At 44.9% G+C, this 21,358-nt stretch overlaps 1 protein-coding gene across 1 annotated transcript; it reads right to left on the reverse strand.

The window, feature by feature from the left end:
• Positions 1–863: 863 nt before the first annotated feature.
• LOC149443093 (uncharacterized) lies at positions 864–20,832 on the reverse strand. The gene is made up of 5 exons (XM_089655942.1): positions 20,812–20,832; positions 17,644–17,865; positions 17,374–17,554; positions 13,508–14,754; positions 864–2,616 (listed from the first exon to the last, which is right to left on the reverse strand). The coding sequence occupies exons 1-5, from the start codon at positions 20,830–20,832 to the stop codon at positions 1,216–1,218; spliced, it is 3,072 nt and encodes a 1,023-aa protein (XP_089512068.1). The 3' UTR covers positions 864–1,215.
• Between the last annotated feature and the right edge of the window lie 526 nt (positions 20,833–21,358).

Here is a 21,358-nt window from a genome sequence, read left to right on the forward strand (position 1 = left end):
TCCACCTGTGCCTACATACAAGATCATGGATTGCACCACACATTACATCACGCCATGCATGCCGGAGTGAGAGCAATCATTCTCCATCCATGATTCAGGGTCACCTCTACACTGAGGACCTGGAAAGGCTTTTATAGCGCCCCCTAGGGGCCATTTCTGAGGACAAAGTTTGTCCTGGTTTCATCATCACACCATTGTAGGGCTGGGCGTGTTGGGTATCTAGTTACTCAGCACAACCTCCTTTGTTTCCTGTTTTTGGGTAAAATATTACATTTGTTCACTAGATGACACTAATTCCAATAAAACGTTGTGCCATCTAATGGCGGAATGCACATTTACAGCTGTAGATGAATGGTTGGTTTATTATTGCTGCTTGGATGACCTTCTATCCTTCAGTGTGTTCTGTACTCACAAGTGATGAGGATGACCTCAGTGATGGAGATGAATCCATGCCTGATGAAGGGAACTAAGGGCTCCACTTATAGAACATTCATTGGAGGGAAGAGACAAGTGTCCATCCAGACATGACAAATTCTGGACCTATGTGATTTAACACAGTGATTTCCTTTGATTGTCGGCTCCATCTAGTGGTCATAATGCAGTATTTTCCTGAAATACCTCCATCAGTAAAAGTCGCAGAATATGAAATGATGGTCCCTATTTGGAGCCAATGATCATATGAAATAAAATGTGGCCAAAAGATGTCACAGCCGGGTGAATGCCGGTCACATTTATTAAACTTTTATTTAATAGATCTATAAGTGTTTGTGAAATCTCCCACCACAAAATGTATTCAGCCAATCACAGGGCAGGACTCCATTTTTATTCTTCTCCTGCCATCAATGGCCGAACCGGTCCCACACTTCATCCATGTCTCTGGGGACCTCTGATCTCCTTATGAACTGTTTCTTCCATGATGAAGATCAGTCATGGAGTATATCTGAGGTGTATATCAGGGTGTGCTTCTTCCCCACATGAGAGCTGGGATGTCCAGCAACATTCATCTAGAAGACATTTCCCGCACTCAAGGCACTAATACACCGCCAGGGTTGTGTGGGACCCCTGATGTACAGGAAGACAGGACTTCAGTGAGGAACATTTCCCTCACTCAGGACAGGAAAGTGGCTTCTTCACCGTGTGAGATCTCTGATGTCTGGAACGACTGGACTTGTCTGAAAAACATTTCCCGCACTCGGGACAGGTATAAAGCTTCTCCTACATGTGAGATCTCTGATGTTTGTAAAGATGGGCCTTCTGTGAAAAACATTTCCCACACTCAGGACAAGAATATGGCCTCTCCCCCGTGTGAGATCGCTGATGTCTGGAAAGGTTTGACTTGTCTGAAAAACATTTCCCACACTCAGGACAGGAATACGGCTTCTCCCCCATGTGAGATCTTTGATGTGTGTTAAGAATGGACTTCTGTGAAAAACATTTCCCACACTCAGGACAAGAATATGGCCTCTCCCCCGTGTGAGATCGCTGATGTGTTTCAAGCTTTGATTTTTGTACAAAACATTTTCCACACTCAGGACAGGAATAAGGCTTCTCCTCCATGTGAGATCTCTGATGTTTATGAAGACTGGACTTGTCTGAAAAACAGTTCTTGCACTCAGGACAAGAATAAGGCTTCTCCCCCGTGTGACATCTCTGATGGCTGGAAATATGGGACTTCTGTGAAAAACATTTCCCGCACTCAGGACAGGAATATGGCTTCTCCCCTGTGTGAGATCTCTGATGTTTGTGAAGATCGGACTTCTCTGAAAAATATTTCTCGCACTCAGGACAGGAATACGGCTTCTCCCCCGTGTGAGTTCTCTGATGTCTGTAAAAATTGGACTTCAGTGAAAAACATTTCCCGCACTCAAGACAGGAATATGGCTTCTCCCCTGTGTGAGATCTCTGATGTTTGTGAAGACTGGACTTCTGTGAAAAACATTTCCCGCACTCAGGACATGAATACGGCTTCTCCCCTGTGTGACATCTCTGATGTATGTAAAGATCGAACTTCTGTGAAAAACATTTCCCGCACTCAGGACATGAATATGACTTCTCCCCTGTGTGAGATCTTTGATGTATGTAAAGAGTGGACTTGACTGAAAAGCATTTCCCGCACTCAGGACAGGAATACGGCATCTCCCCCGTGTGAGATCTTTTATGCACATTCAGTTTGGATTTACAATGGTAACATTTCCCGCACTCAGGACAGGAATACGGCTTTTCTCCCGTGTGAGATCTTTGATGCCTATTAAGATAGGATTTATAACGGAAACATTTCCCGCACTCAGTACAGGAGAAGCTCTTCCCTGTTGGAAGGCCGGCCCGGTCCCGCACAGTCTGAGGTTCCTCAGGATACGAGGAATCCGATGGTCCATCTACGCTGGGTGGTGCTGGATGGACATTGGAGGGAGCCGGGTTTTCTGCTGGACTATACTGTGTGATGTCCTCATCTTCTACTTTCCAGTCTGGAGACAAAGTGAGACAATCCTCGGAGGTTTTCCTCATCTCCCGGCCATGGACTAAAATACAAAGACAAAGAGGATTACTAGACAGGAGCTGATTGGTTCCCCCAAACCAGGACTTCGCCCACATCAGGCAGCTTGGTCTCTGAGGAGCTTACAATTCCACCCTCAAGGGAACTAGGAAATGTCTCCTCTGATCTCCTACCAGGTCATTTATTTATTCATGGACCTTAGTCAGAGAGTGAGGAAACAACCAGAACTGTCTTTTATAGGAGGGACAGTGATGAGGGGATTATAGGACGAGGGTCCCCACCCCCTCTATCACTCATCGCCATCTTCCCAACACAAGAAGTACTGCACTTCCTTATTTACTCCATGATTTAGTCATGAAGAACAGCAGGGCTGAGCCCCACCAGAGGTCAGAGAGTGAGGATGGGGGGAGAACAACCAAGATGAAGACTGGACTGATCCTGAAGACCACCATCATTGGGGTATTGACTCCTCCCTCATTATCACTTTCTGTTTAAGGGTCCAAAGTTGGAGGATGTTATCACATTATTATCACCATGAAAAAGTCTGTGCTCCAATCACATCATCCGATATAAAATGTCCAGCTGGGAGGAAATGGGGGGAACAAAAGAGAATCCATATTATGTGTATATATAGCAGTGGGCGGAGGGGAGAGAGCAGATGTCAGGACTATGTAATGTACAACATAGAGTATATAGTGCAGGGGTCAGGAGTATGTAATGTACAACATGGAGTATATAGTGCAGGGGTCAGGAGTATGTAATGTACAACATAGAGTATATAGTGCAGGGGTCAGGAGTATGTAATGTACAACGTAGAGTATATAGTGCAGGGGTCAGGAGTATGTAATGTACAACATAGAGTATATAGTGCAGGGGTCAGGAGTATGTAATGTACAACATAGTATATAGTGCAGGGGTCAGGAGTATGTAATGTACAACATAGAGTATATAGTGCAGGGGTCAGGAGTATGTAATGTACAACATAGAGTATATAGTGCAGGGGGTCAGGAGTATGTAATGTACAACATAGAGTATATAGTGCAGGGGTCAGGAGTATGTAATGTACAACATAGAGTATATAGTGCAGGTGTCAGGAGTATGTAATGCACAGCAGAGTATATAGTGCAGGGGTCAGGAGTATTTCTCAGATTGGGGGGGCACAGTCACAGATGGGGTGCTGCTTTTGCGTGTGTTGTTTTTGAAGGATTGCTAAGACGCAGTTGAACACAGCAGTCTAATCATACCTTCCCTGCTTTTCACAGGTAAATGCTGCTATCTGCTCTCCACTATAAACTACAACAGCACATTGACTCCTTTTAATTTCAGAACAAATAGTGTATATATATATATATTTGTCTGTTTGTGTTGATTAGTTCACACCTCTAGTTGCACCTTTTTTAATGACTGTGGCCTGTGTCTGGTCTGTGCTTGAGAATCATCCCCCCTATTCATGTGATCCTTATCAGTTACTAATTGGGGCGGAGATGAGTGCTCATTTGGCCATCTCCCTATAAATTTAGATCAGCTCATGGGGGCGCATAGTCACAGATGGGGTGCTGCTTTTGCATGAGTGCTGTTTTGATGGAGTGCGGAGACACAGTTAAACACAGCAGTTGAACTAAAGCAGGAGAACTCAAGCAGCAGGAAGATACAACAAGAAACTCTCCTGCATGCTGGACAGACTGCGAGCAAACACCCTGGGAAACATCTCCTACAAGTCTGAGTCCTGTGTGGGAAAGGGTTCATCTCTAATACCTCTCTAAAATCTATTTCAATAATTCTGAAACATACTAACATCTCACAGACAGAGAACGTTGATGAAATCAATACGGAGTATTTACTCTGCTACTGTTTATACAAATTCTAATATGTCATGTCAACCTGCCCGAAATGTGTCATATCACGCCAGCTACAGATATTGGACTTTGATTTCTGCACAACACAGTATTTGTATATAATAATACTTATTAGGATGAGATCATGTTATGAAATACGTTTAGCTAATGATGTTCTGATTGGTTGAATCGATATTGGTTGTAATAATCTGATTGGATGGAGAGACATCCTCCCTCCATAATTGTATTTAAATCCTTCTTTTGCTACCAATAAATGAGCATACTTAGAACCATCCTGCTTCTGCGGTCTGTCATTGTATGCTCCCAGAATTCCGAGGGGTCCTCCAGATCATCCCGGGGGCCAAATTAACCCCTTCCCAACAAGTCCCACTCCATGTACCTTTTATTATGTCCCCTCTACTCCTTTTCATATTACTTTCCTGCGTTCCCAAAATCTAACATCTTTACCCCTCTGCTCCACCCCAAAACCTGTACATCTCCCCCTCACTGCTACCATCTCCCTACTACTGCTCTCATCACCTCCTGCTGATACTTCACTCTCCTGCTGACCCAAACACCAGGACTGGAAGGCATGTGCGCTCGTGTACATCCCGCTCCCATCTTACTTTCCTCACCCTCCTTCTCCTAACATCTGGGGGTATCTCCCCAAACCCTGGTCCTCCACTATCTCACCCCCACACCAGGCACCCTCCTTCTCCTAACCTCTGGGGATATCTCCCCAAACCCTGGTCCTCCACTATCTCACCCCTGCACCAGGCACCCTCCTTCTCCTAACCTCTGGGGATATCTCCCCAAACCCTGGTCCTCCACTATCTCACCCCCACACCAGGCATCCTCCTTCTCCTAACCTCTGGGGGTATCTCCCCAAACCCTGGTCCTCCACTATCTCTCCCTCACACCAGGCATCCTCCTTCTCCTAACCTCTGGGGATATCTCCCCAAACCCTGGTCCTCCACTATCTCACCCCCACACCAGGCACCCTCCTTCTCCTAACCTCTGGGGATCTCTCCCCCACACCAGGCATCCTCCTTCTTCTCCTAACCTCTGGGGATATCTCCCCAAACCCTGGTCCTCCACTATCTCACCCCCACACCAGGAACCCTCCTTCTCCTAACCTCTGGGGATATCTCCCCAAACCCTGGTCCTCCACTATCTCACCCCCACACCAGGCATCCTCCTTCTTTCTTCTCCTAATCTCTGGGGATATCTCCCCAAACCCTGGTCCTCCACTATCTCACCCCCACACCAGGCATCCTCCTTCTCCTAATCTCTGGGGTTATCTCCCCAAACCTTGGTCCTCCACTATCTCACCCCCACACCAGGCACCCTCCTTCTTCTAACCTCTGGGGATATCTCCACAAACCCTGGTCCTCCACTATCTCACCACCACACCAGGCACCCTCCTTCTCCTAACCTCTGGGGATATCTCCCCAAACCCTGGTCCTCCACTATCTCACCCCCACACCAGGCATCCTCCTTCTCCTAACCTCTGGGGATATCTCCCCAAACCCTGGTCCTCCAGTATTTCACCCCCACACCAGGCACCCTCTTTCCTCCAGGAATAGCTGCAATCCCCTCAATTTAATATTTGCCCCCGTGCTCCCAAAAACCACCCTCCCTTTTTCATGTGCGATCTGGAATGCCCGCTCTGTCTGTAATAATCTCACCTCTGTCCATGACCTTTTTGTCTCCCGCTCCCTTAACCTACTAACAATTACAGAAACCTGACTCCAAGCAGCAGATTCTGCTTCCACCGCAGCACTTTCCTATGGAGGCCTCCTCTGGACCCACTAACCCAGACCCAGTGGTCAGAAAGGTGGTGGGGTTGGTTTGCTTCTATCCTCACTGAGCACCTGAAAGGATCTAGATAACTTCCATTTTGTATTATGTACGCCATTTTAAGTATTAAGTTAGTTTTTTGTAGAGATATTAGAAGTTTAATGAAACTGTTTTCAGTTGTTCAAGGATGTATCAACAGAAGCTAACATGACCCTGACAATGTCTTTGTCTGGCTGTTATTCCAGAAAGTTAGCCAAAACAATTTGTACCAAGAAATGTATATGTTATGTTTCATGTAGTTAGCTCATGATGGAAAGTTACAGTTTTGAAACTCGCTCCCCCCTCCCTTATGATTATCTGTAGTCTATATAATCTTATTAATGTCTAATAAACTTTGAACATCTCTGAACATAAGCTGTCGTGATTTCCGTGTTCAAGGGGTGTTCCCAGAATTCTGCTGATAAACCAGGAATCTCTCCACAGACCGGGGGTCTCTGAGGGGAAAAGAAAATCATTCCTTTCAGCTGGGGGCTCAGCCCGGGATGACCACCCACCTCACTTGGTAAGTAAACCTTTTGTCTTTTTATGACTAAAAGCTCTTTCTTGCCCTGTGTTGAGGGAAGGTCTTGAATCATTCTGTATTGTCTATATAGACCCGTGATAACCTGTAGCTGCTTTTGGTAAAGCAGACTTAACTCTTTGGTAGAGTTACAAAATAGTGCACTATAAAAAAAGGTGTTTTGGTAAACACAGTTCTCTGGTAGAACACACTGTTTTTGGTAAAACAGTGAAGAGATAACTTTTGGGAAGTTATCAAGAGGTTAATAAGTCTGTGGAGCAGATTCTGGTTTATCTGTCTTTTGCTTTTTCTTTCTGTTGCGTAGAAGTATAAGATAATTTGTTGTGTGGAACAAAATAAGATTTGAAGGTAAAATTGTTTTATCCACTGTCTAAATATGGGTCAAGGAGGTAGTTACCCACCAGGTCCCCCAGAAAAGGGAGAAAATTGTAAGGATTATGTTGCTAGAGTTTGTGGAACGGACTATTATTTAATAAATCCCTGGGTGGATTGTATGGCAGGCTGGACAGAAGCTATGGGGAGTACAGACCCATTCCCAAGAAAGGGGGAGAAAACTGGTTAAAATGGTCACCGTATTGGGTTGATAATAGCAAGGGAAAGTTCAATTTGATTTTCTCTTTAAAACAAAAGAGGAAGTTGAAATTGGATACATTAAAAATATGCCAGGAAAAGCATCAATCTGAAAAGACATGCAGACCCAAGATTGGACTGAAAACAGTTCAGACACCAATCCCACCCCCTCCGTATAATATATATCCTTCATTAAGTGGTTTTAAAAATGCTGCTGATGATGATTTTTTGATTAGTTTGGGGATTATTACTCCCCAGCCTAATGCCCCTCCAGCCCCTGCTCCTGTCTCTGCAGCTCCTGCCCCTGCCCCTCCAGTCCCTGCCCCTCCAGCCCCTGTCCCTGTCCCTGCGCCACTTCCCATCCCGGATCTACGGCCAATACAGCCAGGCCCCTCCACTAGACCCAAACAGATTATTAGTATAAAATCACCAGACAAAGAGGGCAGCCAAGTTCAAGGCATCCTTACAGAGAATAATGACGACGAAGGAGAGTTGGAATACGAAGAACAGGGACAGGTAAATATAATAAAATTACAGAAAAAGGATGGTCAATGGAGAAGAAGTGACACCAGTCATAGAAAGGGCAGAGATGTGGAGGAATTTAGAATGCAGTTTAGATCCATGGATAAGAAACAAGAGGGAAAAAGAGAAGATGAGGGGGCCGTAGGAGGAAAGGAGTTGGCTATATTGACACTACCTTTTCTCACAGCAGGAGAACTAATTCTAAAAAAACCCCATAGAATTAGAAGATATTAATAAGATTGTTAAACATTGTCCCAAGCCTACAGTATCTCCTGGAGGTACACTTGCTTATGTAAAAAAGGCATGTTTAGGAAGAAATTACACACAGGAAGATATGAGATTGATCATTGATGGTATTCTGGGAAATAATCCAGCTTGGGATTGGATAAATGTAAAAAGCATTAGTCACATAGAACCAAGTAATACACAGGCTACTGCCTATAAACTGAATACCACAGAAGGGGGAGAAACTATGTGGGAGGAGCTTGACACAGAACTAAAAAGGGTTTTCAAGAATAAGGCTTCCCTCCCTATTGCTACAGCATGTAAACAGAAGGTAGAAGAAACGGTTTCTCCTTACAACACACCTATCAATCCTGTTAGGAAGCCGGATGGCTCTTATAGGTTTGTACAAGATTTGAGGGCCATAAATAATTTGGTGGTTCCATTAGCCCCAATAGTGCCTGATGTCCCATCACTCCTCACCTCCATTCCGTCCGATGCAGAATATTTTACAGTGATTGATTTAACAAATGCATTTTTTTCGGTTCCTGTGGACCACCAGACAAGGGCGCTATTTGTATTTATATTCTGAAATTGCCAGATGAGCTGGTGTAGAATGCCCCAGGGTTTTGTAGATTTGCCTGCAGTCTACTCACTTGCCCTCCAGACCACACTGAGGTCCTGGACCCCTCCCAATGGTTTGGTCCTCATTATATATGTGGGACCTATTGATTTGTAGTCCAAGTCAGGTGGCCAGTCAGGAGGATAGTTGGTCTCTGTTAGAATGGTTGTCAGGGAATGGTCACAAAGCATCTAAAAAGAAATTGCAATGGTGCCAAAAACAGGTTGAATACCTTGGTTTACTCTAAGTCATGGTGAGAGGAATGTCAGTCACAAAAGAGCTGCGGCTCTCGTGGGTCTGCCCCGCCCACAAACAAAAAAGGACATGCTAACTTTTCTTGGTATGATTGGTTACTGCCGCCAATGGATACCTGATTGTTCATTCTATGATCACACTCTGAGATCTGCCACACTTTCAGAATCACCTGACATTCTCACATGGTCAAATGAAATGGTTGATGCCTTTGTGTACCTGAAGAATGCTATGGTAACGGCCCCTGGTCTTGGACTACCTGACTATAAGAAAATGTTTCATCTGTATGCGGGGGAAAATTGTACAACCATGGCGGGGGTCCTGGCTCAGGAACATGGAGGCAAGCTCCGCCCTGTAGCTTTTTTTTTCCAAAGTAGTGCCAACTCAGGTTCAGGGCATGCCTGCTTGTCTGAGAGTTTTTGCATCGTGCGTGATGGTGGTGGAGATGGCTATTTCTTTCACATTGGGACATGAAACTACCCTACACACCACACACCAAGTGTCCTTACTACTGAAAAACATACACACTCAACACATGTCAGCACAAAGGTTGAGCGGATATGAAGTGATTCTTCTATCTGATCCCAACTTGATTATTAAATATTCTTCGGTAAATTCAGGCCCTGCTCCAATTTTGAATGCCCTATTGGGGCTAAAGGGGGAACAGGATGAAGTGGCACCAGAACACAATTGTATAACCCACATACAGCAAGACACTTCCCCTAGGCCCGACATGTCAGCTGTGGCTCTTGATGGGGCCCCAGATGTGTTTGTAGATGGCTCATGCTCTAGGCCAAATGATAATACTTACCATGCAGGATATGCCATTGTGCAACTTCCTGACAAAATACTCGAGGCAAAGCCAATCCCATATCAGTCAGCCCAAGCAGCCCAACTGATTGCCCTTACAAGAGCATGTCAATTATTTGCAGGACAGGATGTCAACATTTACACAGACTCTAAGTACCCCCATGGTGCTGTACACGATTTTGGGGTCATTTGGGAGAGAAGAGGATTCATTGCTGCTGATGGCAAAACCATATCTCACTCTTCCTTGATATCTGATCTACTCAAAGCCATACAGTTACCAAAAACATTAGCCATTCTTCATTGCAGGGCACATACAAATCACAGAGATCATATTGCCAAAGGAAATGCATTAGCAGATAAGGTAGCAAAGGAAGCCGCATTACAACAGGTGGCCAGTGAGCAGATGTCTATGTCCACTTCAGGCGTCACAACTACCCCACATGACCAGATGTATGCAGATTTACAAACATTTGCTACAGAAGTCGATCTAGCAGACTGGAATGGTTCTGGAGCACAACTAGATCCAGCTTCTGGTCTACTGTGCTTAGAGGGGAAACCATGCATTCCCATGTCAAGTGCCCCATTGTTCATTGCACAGTACCACGGTCTAGGACATAGAGGATGGAAAACGACATGTGAAACATTATTGCAGGATTTTTACATTACAGGTTTATCTAGGTTGGTGAAAGAATATGTTTCCAGGTGCATTACATGTATAAGGAACAATCCACAGAACCCAAAGAAATCACAACACCAGCATCTAGTGTACCCAACTACACCTTTCACCAATTTACAAATAGATTTTACCCACATGCCAAAAACAGGACAGAGGCAAGAGTTTTTGTTGGTAATGGTGGATATGTTCAGCAGATGGGTGGAAGCATTTGTCACTAACAAAGAAGACGCACAAACTGTAGTCAGAATTCTTACACAGGAGATAATACCCAGATGGGGATGTCCGCTGCAGATAAATTCTGATAACGGACCAGCCTTTGTGGCCAAGGTATGCCAAGACCTGGTAAAAGTACTTAGATTGGAAATGTCATATTCCCTATCATCCTCAAAGTTGGGGTATAGTAGAAAGGATGAACTGGACAATTAAGGATAAGTTGAGGAAGGCCACTGGAGGAACCTATACCCACTGGAAGAAGATGTTACCTGCAATTCTAGCAGAGGTAAGAATGACACCTAATAAGACTACAGGGTTATCTCCTTTTGAAATATTAATGGGAAGACCGTTCCCCACTCCTTGGGCTAGACAGCCACTTATGTTAGAAAGAGGGGACCTTGACCTGGAACAACAAGAATATGTGAGAAAACGGATTCAGACTTTAGATCAGATTGAAAGAAATGTTACTCACACCTCTCCTTTATCTTTTCAGGAACCAACACACCTTTTCCAAGTGGGAGATGTCGTAGTGGTCCGCCAACTCCCTAAAGACAAGAAGCAAGGCTACCCCTTTGGACCACCTACTACGGTGATAGCGGTTACCAGAACGGCTGTTCTGGTGGAGAATTCCCAGTCCTGGATCCATGCTAGTCGAGTGAAGAAGGTGAACCAAACACCTGAGAAACACGAGATGGAAAAAGGAGGTGAAGTATGAGAGGAAAATCCTCAAAGAGCGGGTGAAGTAAGTGAAAAAGACCCTGAAGATGACATTTCTTACTGCCCCTCATGGTGCTTTGAAGATCTGGGTCCTATTGGGCACACTGACTGCTCTTTTTCCTGCCAGTATGGATCCTAACTAACTGTATTTATCACCCTGAGGACTTGGGCCTAATAAAAGGTATCTGTGGTCAAGGACTAGATTTAAATGAGACCCAGATAACCAAAAGTGAAAGAAAGTCAAAAAGAAGTTTTGAAGAGAACAATCCTTTTTCAGGAAAATGTTGATGATGCAGTTTAAATCTGCTTATGCTCAAACGTCAGGTTCTGATAAATGTTGGATATGTAGTAAGTTACATCCCAGCACATAGGAAATTCCTCTTCTGGCCGCTCCAGGCAAAATATTTTTGTTAATAACAGGGAATGTAAGTATTGGTTTGACCAATATTACTTCTAATGCCACCATATCTTTTCCAACTCTGGGAGTCACTCAACTCCCTGATTGGTGTTTTAGACTGGGGAATACTTCCCACAAGGGAAGGGGAATGTGCTCTCAGTCCATATTAAATGTATCTGATCCTGGAAGGAGGGATGGAACTTCTTCTGTGAAACTCTGGCAAGTAAATGGTAGAGCCCTGAATGAAAGTTTAGAAGGGATACAAGACAATGTGGGGAAAACTATGTTTGGAAAACTTCTTTTTTATTTCACACTTGTTGTCACCCCTGAATTTCATTCTGCAATACAAAAATTTCCAATTTCCTTGGGAAACAATACCTATATCTGTTGTGGTAAGATCTGTTACCCTTGGATACCAAGTAATGTCCAGGGCTGGTGCTATGTAGCCCAATTAGTGCCAATCATGGCAGCTATAGACCAGAAGGAACACCAGGTAAAAGCCAGTACATACCCAAAACACCAACTAACTCTGAGACAGAGAAGGGAAACCAAACAAGAAAAGGTAGATCTATTCTGTACAGGCGATAAGGTTTGGTCATGGTTCCCTGCCTACACGGGATGGGGAATAACACTCATGAACACAATAAATAATTACACAAACATTATTGATGATATACTGGAGAGGACCTCTAAGGAAATGGGGTTGCTAAATACTGAGACCAGAGCTATTAGAGAACAGCTGGAGATGCAAGAATTAGCTATTGAAAGCATGAGTGCTGCTCTGACAGGTCTGTGTGAGATGACAGAGGATTCTGAATGTTGTACTTGGATATATAATACCACAATGACTGTTCCAGATTATTATGAAATAATAAAGCAACACAGGGAACAGGTAGATGGTTTAATGGAAGAAGCTAGAGCTATAGGAAAAGATGGATGGACTCCTTTTGATTGGCTAGGATCAGGATTTGGTTCCGTCTTTTCATGGATGAAAGGTATCGCTGTAAGAATAGTCATGATATTGTTTTTTGTTTTATTTTTATATCTATGTTTTAAATGTTTATTATATTGTATTGCTAGAGCTACCAAGCCGCAAAATACAAATGAAGGGTATCTGGCTATGTACAAAAAGATGAATGAGGTAAAGAATTGAGATCATGTTCATGATCTAAGAGGGGATTGAAAGGATCTAGAGAACCTCCATTGTGTTGATGTACGCCATTTTAAGTATTAAGTTAGGTTTTTGCAGATATATTAGAAGTTTTAGTTTGGTGAAGAATGTATCAACAAAAGATAACATGCCCCTGAAGTTTTCTTTGCCCGACTATTTCTCAGAAAGCTAGCAAAAACAATTTATACCAAGAAATGTATATGTCATGTTTCATGTAGTTAGCTCATGATGGAAACTTACAAGTTACAGTTCCAGAACTCGCTCCCCCCCCTTATTATTTCTGTATCCTATATAATCTTAGTAATGTCTAATAAACTTTGAACATCTCTGAACATAAGCTGCCGTTATTTCCGTGTTCGAGGGGTGTTCCCAGAATTCTGCTGATAGACCAGGAATCTCTCCACAGACCGGGGGTCTCTGAGGGGATAAAGAAAATCATCCTTTCATATATCAGGGTGTGCTTCTTCCCCACATGAGAGCTGGGATGTCCAGCAACATTCATCTAGAAGACATTTCCCGCACTCAAGGCACTAATACACCTCCAGGGTTGTGTAAGATCCCTGATGTACAGGAAGACAGGATTTCAGTGAGGAACATTTCCCTCACTCAGGACAGGAATACGGCCTCTCACCTGTGTGAGATCTCTGATGTCTGGAAAGATCGGACTTCTGTGAAAAACATTTCCCGCACTCAGGACAGGAATATGGCTTCTCCCCTGTGTGAGATCTCTGATGTCTGGAAAGATCGGACTTCTGCAAAAAACATTTCCCGCACTCAGAACAGGAATATGGCTTTTCCCCTGTGTGAGATCTCTGATGTCTGGAAAGATAACACTTCTCTAAAAAACATTTTCCGCACTCAGTACAAGAATACAGCTTCTCCCCCGTGTGAGATCTCTGATGTTTGTGAAGAATGGACATATGTGCAAAACATTTCCCACACACAGGACAGGAATACGGCTTCTCCCCTGTGTGAGATCTCTGATGTGTGTAAAGATTAGAGTTGCTTGAAAAACATTTCCCGCACTTAGGACAGGAATACGGCTTCTCCCCCGTGTGAGATCTCTGATGTGTGTAAAGATTAGAGTTGCTTGAAAAACATTTCCCGCACTCAGGACAGGAATATGGCTGCTCCCCCGTGTGAGATCTCTGATGCCTGGAAAGATAGGACCTCACTGAAAAACATTTCCCGCACTCAGGACAGGAATACGGCTTATCCCCTGTGTGAGATCTCTGATGTTTCTGAAGACTGGACTTTTCTGAAAACCATTTCCCGCACTCAGGACAGGAATACAGCTTCTCCCCTGTGTGAGATCTCTGATGTGTGTAAAGATGGGACTTCTCTGAAAAACATTTCCCGCACTCAGGACAGGAATACGGCTTCTCCCCTGTGTGAGATCTTTTATGCCTATTAAGATTATTTTTAGAACTGAAACATTTCCCGCACTCAGGACAGGAATACGGCTTCTCCCCCGTGTGCAATCTCTGATGTGTGTAAAGACTGAACTTGACTGAAAACCATTTCCCGCACTCAAGACAGGAATATGGCTTCTCCCCTGTGTGAGATTTCTGATGTTTGTAAAGAATGGACTTGACTGAAAAACATTTCCCACACTCAGGACAGGAATACGGCTTCTCTCCTGTGTGAGATCTCTGATGTGTGTAAAGATTGGAGTTATCTGAAAAAAGTTTCCCACACTCAGGACAGGAATACGGCTTCTCCCCCGTGTGAGTTCTTTTATGCACATTAAGTTTGGATTTGTAGTGGAAACATTTCCCGCACTCAGTACAGGAGAACCTCTTCCCTGTTGGAAGGCCGGCCTGGTCCCGCACAGTCGGAGGTTCCTCAGGATATGAGGAATCCGATGGTCCATCTACACTGGGTGGAGCCGGATGGACATTGGAGGGAGCCGGGTTTTCTCCTGGACTATACTGTGTGATGTCCTCATCTTCTACTTTCCAGTCTGGAGACAAAGTGAGACAATCCTCGGAGGTTTCCCTCATCTCCCGGCCATGGACTAAAATACAAAGACAAAGAGGATTATTAGACAGGAGCTGATTGGTTCCCCCAAACCAGGACTCCGCCCACATCAGGCAGCTTGGTCTCTGAGGAGCTTACAATTCCACCCTCAAGGGAACTAGGAAATGGCTCCTCTGATCTCCTACCAGGTCATTTCTTTATTCATGGACCTTAGTCAGAGAGTGAGGAAACAACCAGAACTGTCTTTTATAGGAGGGACAGTGATGAGGGTATTATAGGACGAGGGTCCCCACCCCCTCTATCACTCATCGCCATCTTCCCAACACAAGAAGTACTGCACTTCCTTATTTACTCCATGAATTAGTCATGAAGAACAGCGGGGCTGAGCCCCACCAGAGGTCAGAGAGTGAGGATGGGGGGAGTACAACCAAGATGAAGACTGGACTGATCCTGAAGACCACCATCATTGGGGTATTGACTCCTCCCTCATTATCACTTTCTGTTTAAGGGTCCAAAGTTGGAGGATGTTATCACATTATTATCACCATGTAAAAGTCTGTGCTCCAATCACATCATCCGATATAAAATGTCCAGCTGGGAGGAAATGGGGGGAACAAAAGAGAATCCATATTATGTGTATATATAGCAGTGGGGGGAGGGGGGAGAGAAGAAGTCAGGAGTATGTAATGTACAACATAGAGTATATAGTGTAGGGGTCAGGAGTATGTAATGTACAACATAGAGTATATAGTGCAGGGGTCAGGAGTATGTAATGTACAACATAGAGTATATAGTGCAGGAATCAGGAGTATGGAATGTACAACATAGAGAATATAGTGCAGGGGTCAGGAGTATGTAATGTACAACATAGATTATATAGTGCAGGGGTCAGGAGGATGTAATGTACAACATAGAGTATATAGTGCAGGGGTCAGGAGTATGTAATGTACAACATGGAGTATATAGTGCAGGAGTCAGGAGTATGTAATGTACAACATAGAGTATATAGTGCAGGAGTCAGGAGTATGTAATGTACAACATAGAGTATATAGTGCAGGGGTCAGGAGTATGGAATGTACAACATAGAGAATATAGTGCAGGGGTCAGGAGTATGGAATGTACAACATAGAGTATATAGTGCAGGGGTCAGGAGTATGGAATGTAAAACATAGAGAATATAGTGCAGGGGTCAGGAGTATGTAATGTACAACATAGAGTATATAGTGCAGGGGTCAGGAGTATGTAATGTACAACATAGAGTATATAGTGCAGGGGTCAGGAGGATGTAATGTACAACATAGAGTATATAGTGCAGGGGTCAGGAGTATGTAATGTACAACATGGAGTATATAGTGCAGGAGTCAGGAGTATGTAATGTACAACATAGAGTATATAGTGCAGGAGTCAGGAGTATGTAATGTACAACATAGAGTATATAGTGCAGGGGTCAGGAGTATGGAATGTAAAACATAGAGAATATAGTGCAGGGGTCAGGAGTATGTAATGTACAACATAGAGAATATAGTGCAGGGGTCAGGAGTATGTAATGTACAACATAGAGAATATAGTGCAGGGGTCAGGAGTATGTAATGTACAGCATAGAGTAAATAGTGCAGGGGTCAGGAATATGTAATGTACAACATAGAGTATATAGTGCAGGGGTCAGGAGTATGTAATGTACAACATAGAGTATATAGTGCAGGGGTCAGGAGTATGTAATGTACAATATAAATTATACAGTGTAAGGGTCAGGACTCATAATATTGGTATTCAGTAATCAGTGGAACATTAAATGTTTACTGTAGACAAGTTGCAGAGATCCCACACCGCTGCCTCCCATCTCCTGAGACTGCACTCAGTGACTTGGGTCTGAGACACTACAGACATATCCCTCCACCCGGCACAGCCAGCAGACCACCGAGCAAGGAACCCTGGGAGAATTGTTCTGTCAGAGATCTTGCTGGACTCATAGACATCTATGGTGAACATCAACATTTTGCTGCCAGCTGAACCCCAGAACCTCCATAAATCCAGTCTAGATACATAAATTGTGTCTGCAGCACAGAGAAGGAAGATTATCCGAGAGAAATCCAGGAATACAGGACGGGGAACACAGCTCAGGAAAGTGACCAGGGGATTACAGGCTGATATCACCCAGTCCCCGCCCTACTCTGGACCAATCAGTGAGCAGTATGGGTGGAGGAATGGATTTAGTGTTCATGACCCACCTGTGCTGATCTCTGTAGGAGTGTCCTCCTCTATAAATGTCCCCGTTATTCCATCCTCCTCCATAGACTGCTGATCATCCCTCACATACGCCTCTTCTTCTTCTGCTTTCACCTCAAATTCTATATCGATTGGATCTTCACCCTAATAAAATAATAATAGAAGAGCTCATCTGTAAAACATAAACTCCAATATTGTGACATCACATAAAAAAAAATCACTTCTGTGAGTCCATATTCTAGATTCTCCATCCCACCAACCTTGTAACAGTGAGGGATGGTGTGACCTTCCTGTGTGGAATCCCGGGAATACAGAGGACGGTGACATCTCTCTGGGGGGTTCCTGGTATTAGGTGGCTCCATCATATCCTTGTGTCCTTCTGAAAACTCCTCCATCACTCCATACTCCTCATCCTCCTCTTTATACTCTTCTTTAACAACAATATTATCATCCCCGAGGATTCCACTCTGAATATATAATAAAAATGCCATCAATGGTAACAATGCAGATAATGTACAGATCCTAATGATACTATCAGTGATTGTTCCTCATCTACCTGATGATGGTGAGGGATGGTGTGACCTTCCTGTGTGGAATCCCGGGAATACAGAGGACATCTCTCTGGTGGGTTCCTGTAGCTGGATGACTCCACCATGGTGTCCTGGTACAGATCTTTGTGTTCTTTTAGAAGCTCTGACTCCTCCATCCCCCCATCCTCATCCTCCTCCTCTTTTATCTCTTTTTTAACCTCAACTTTAGGATCTCTCAGGTTTCCACTCTGAATATATAATAAAAATGACATCAATGGTAACAATGCAGATAATGTACAGATCCTAATGATACTATCAGTGATTGTTCCTCATCTACCTGATGATGGTGAGGGATGGTGTGACCTTCCTGTGTGGAATCCCGGGAATACAGAGGATGGGGACATCTCTGTGGTGGGTTCCCATGACTGGATCCATCTGTAGGAAACACACACACTGACTGAATCCATTGTTTCTATGTGTTTATCAGATGATGGGGGATCTAGGTGGATCCTCCGTACTGCTCTCTCCTTTACAATAAAGTCTCCTCTTACCCGGTGATGTGAGGGGCGGCTGATTGTCCATCATGACGTCCTTGTAGAGATCCTTGTGTCCTTCTAAATACTCCCACTCCTCCATGGAGAAATAGACAGTGACACCCTGACACCTTATAGGAACCTGACACACACAATGATACAGTCACCATCCAGACACATCCCTTGTCTGTTACTGGAGAATGTCCCAGAATTCCCGGCACCGCTCACCTCTCCTGTCAGCAGCTCAGTGATCTCTCTGGTGACTTCTAGAATCTTCTTCTTCTTTCTCTCTTCTATCAGGGAGGGAGGTGGAGGCAATGTGATGTCATATGATCTCCAGACTTCACAGGAGGAAAACTCTACATCTGAACACAAATAGTCACATCAAATGATATTCCCAGAATCCTCCTCACCTCTCCATTCAGGTCTCCATTTTATTAAAGCCCCACTTCAGGCTGAGGTATAATTCCCCCCCACAGGACCCCCACACTATGCAGGGTATAGGCTTGTTGCAGCATTCTGATGTCATTACATACAACACAGGACCAACAGTCCCACTTTACATGTGAGGATACCAAGGGGCCCCCACATCCTAAGAGCATCAGAAAAAAGTTAGATATAGAGATATTGGGAGGAGGAGCTGTGAGGTCAGTGTGATATCATAGGATTTTCTGACTCTGGAGGGAGGAACATTGGGAGGAGGAGCTGTGAGGTCAGTGTGATGTCATAGGATTCTCTGACTCCGGATGGAGGGACATTGGGAGGAGGGGCTGTGAGGTCAGTGTGATGTCATAGGATTCTCTGACTCCGGATGGAGGGACATTGGTAGGAGGAGCTGTGAGGTCAGTGTGATGTCATAGGATTGTCTGACTCCGGATGGAGGGACATTGGGAGGAGGAGCTGTGAGGTCAGTGTGATGTCATAGGATTATATGACTCTGGTTGGAAGGACATTGGAGGAGGAGCTGCGAGGTCAGTGTGATGTCATAGGATTCTCCATCCCCCGCCACTTATAAAAGTGGTATAATCCATTAGTATAGACTGCTGAGGTGAGAAGGTGACACCTCTCCACAATGAGGAGAATGTTCCGGCCCCGGAAGTGGGGGAATGTTCTGCCCCTGAAGGGGTTAATCTGGGTTCCCACAATATATATGTGTGTATCATCATCTGCTGGAGATAAAAGACGTCACAGTGACTATGGAGGAAGAGGACAGACATGACTATGGAGGAAGAGGACGGACATGACTATGGAGGAAGAGGACGGACATGACGGGGGGTTAATGGGTGTAAATAAGAAATAACATCTTATTACCTCCTCTGCTGCCACTTCCAGCAACGTCTCCTCTCTACTTCCTGTCTGTACCTGACATCTCTTCCTGTCTGTACCTGACATCACTTCCTGTCTGTACCTGACATCACTTCCTGTCTGTCTTCCATAGACAGTTCCTGTCTGGGTAGAAGTGAGATCCCCACCTTGTGGAGCTCAGAGGAACTGCAGCCCCGAGAAGCGTCTGGTAGTGTGACCCCGGCCTTGTGCTGGGTGTGTATGGACTGTAGATCCTTGTGTAGGGGAGGAAATGACTCCTATCTGTGACTGCTGTAACCTGCTGACTGGCATCTCCTGTGAAATCTGACACTTGCACTGGATACACACAAGGCAGTCAGGGATTTCAGCCCCTCCCTTCTCCTCTCAGACTGTAATACAGAGAGAGCCAATCAGAAGAGGTATTGAAGGAGCCAATGACAGGGACTTTCTCAGCAGGAGGTGCAGCTGCAAAGCATTGTGGGATATGCAGTCCTGAACAGAAATGGCCTGATAGGCTGATATGAGGGATGGAACTACAGAGACCAGCATGCTTAGTGAGAGCAGAGTGAAGGACTCCATCTTGTTTTTCCTGAGGGGAGGCAGTCTGCATGTGGCAGGAGACAGTCTGGACCTGGCAGAGAAGTGCTCAGGGTCAGTTCACTTCATGTTTAGGTATCTGCATCAGTCAGGGAACATCCAACCTGAGAGATGTGGCCTACAGTACAGTGCCTACACCGACAGTGTGAAGGGCTCATCGTGAGGTGACCACAGGAGCCGGTCATTTCCAGGACCATGGTTTGGGTCTTAGTCCCAGGATCTGGTGAGAGGGATTTTGCCCCCTGGCAGATGACAGGAACACGGCACACAGAGACATGACACTTCTCCCATACTCACCAGGCACTGGGTTGTGTAGATGGTCCTGCTATACAGACACAGTGTTTGCTTTGCTATACAAATCCTGCCACGGGATTACAATGATACTTTACCATAGGAGTGTAAGTGCACCAATGAAAGTGTCTCGCTGAAGACCCCAACATTCATCCTGTTACCAAGAGACTGAAGTTACTGGTGCCATACGGGCACGCGCATGCGTATTCAGGCCTCTATATTGCATGGTGTGGGAGGGAATAGCTCTACCTTGGAAAGTAGCTATGAAGCATCAGTTGGGCGCAGTGTTTGCCTATTGGGCTTGTGGTGTCGGGGGTTAGAAGGGAGAAGTCTGACACCACAGAGAGTCATCCTTCTGCTCTCCTCCAGGCACACCTAGGATTGGCACAGGGGGTGATGCCAGTTAGAGGGGTGGGAGATTAGTGAACATTCTCTCTTGGATCTCCCCTTCTTTCATTGAACATTTACTCCTGGATTTCCACTTCCCATGGTGAACGTTCACTCCTGGATTTCTCCCTCCTGGAGTGAGCATTTGCTCATGGATCTCCCCTTTCTTTAGTGAATGTTCGCTCCTGGATCCCACTTCCTTCAGTGAACATTGACTGGTGGATATCAGAGAATGGGGAGACGTCAGAGGTCCATCAGCTTCATCAGATGACAGGAGAGACATTAGAGGTCCATCAGCTTCATCTGAGAACAGGGGAGACATCAAAATGTCCATCAGCTTCATTGTAGAACAAGGGAGACATCAGAGGTCCATCAGCTTTATCAGAGGGCAGGGGAGTCATCAGAGGTCCATCAGCTTCATCAAAGGATAGGCAGACATCAGAGGTCCATCAGCCTCATTGGAGACGGGAGACATCAGAGGTCCATTAGCTTCATCAGAGGACAGAGGAGAAATCAAAGGTCTATCAGCTTCATCAGAGGACAGGGAAGACATCAGAGGTCCATCAGCTTCATCATAGGACAAGGGAGACATCAGAGTTCCATCAGCTTTATTGGAGGACAGGGGAGT

The sequence above is a fragment of the Staurois parvus genome, unplaced genomic scaffold (genome assembly GCF_062004578.1).
Source record: "Staurois parvus isolate SC_StPar_1 unplaced genomic scaffold, SC_StPar_1.0 ptg000877l, whole genome shotgun sequence".
In the NCBI taxonomy this organism is placed as follows: Eukaryota; Metazoa; Chordata; class Amphibia; order Anura; family Ranidae; genus Staurois; species Staurois parvus.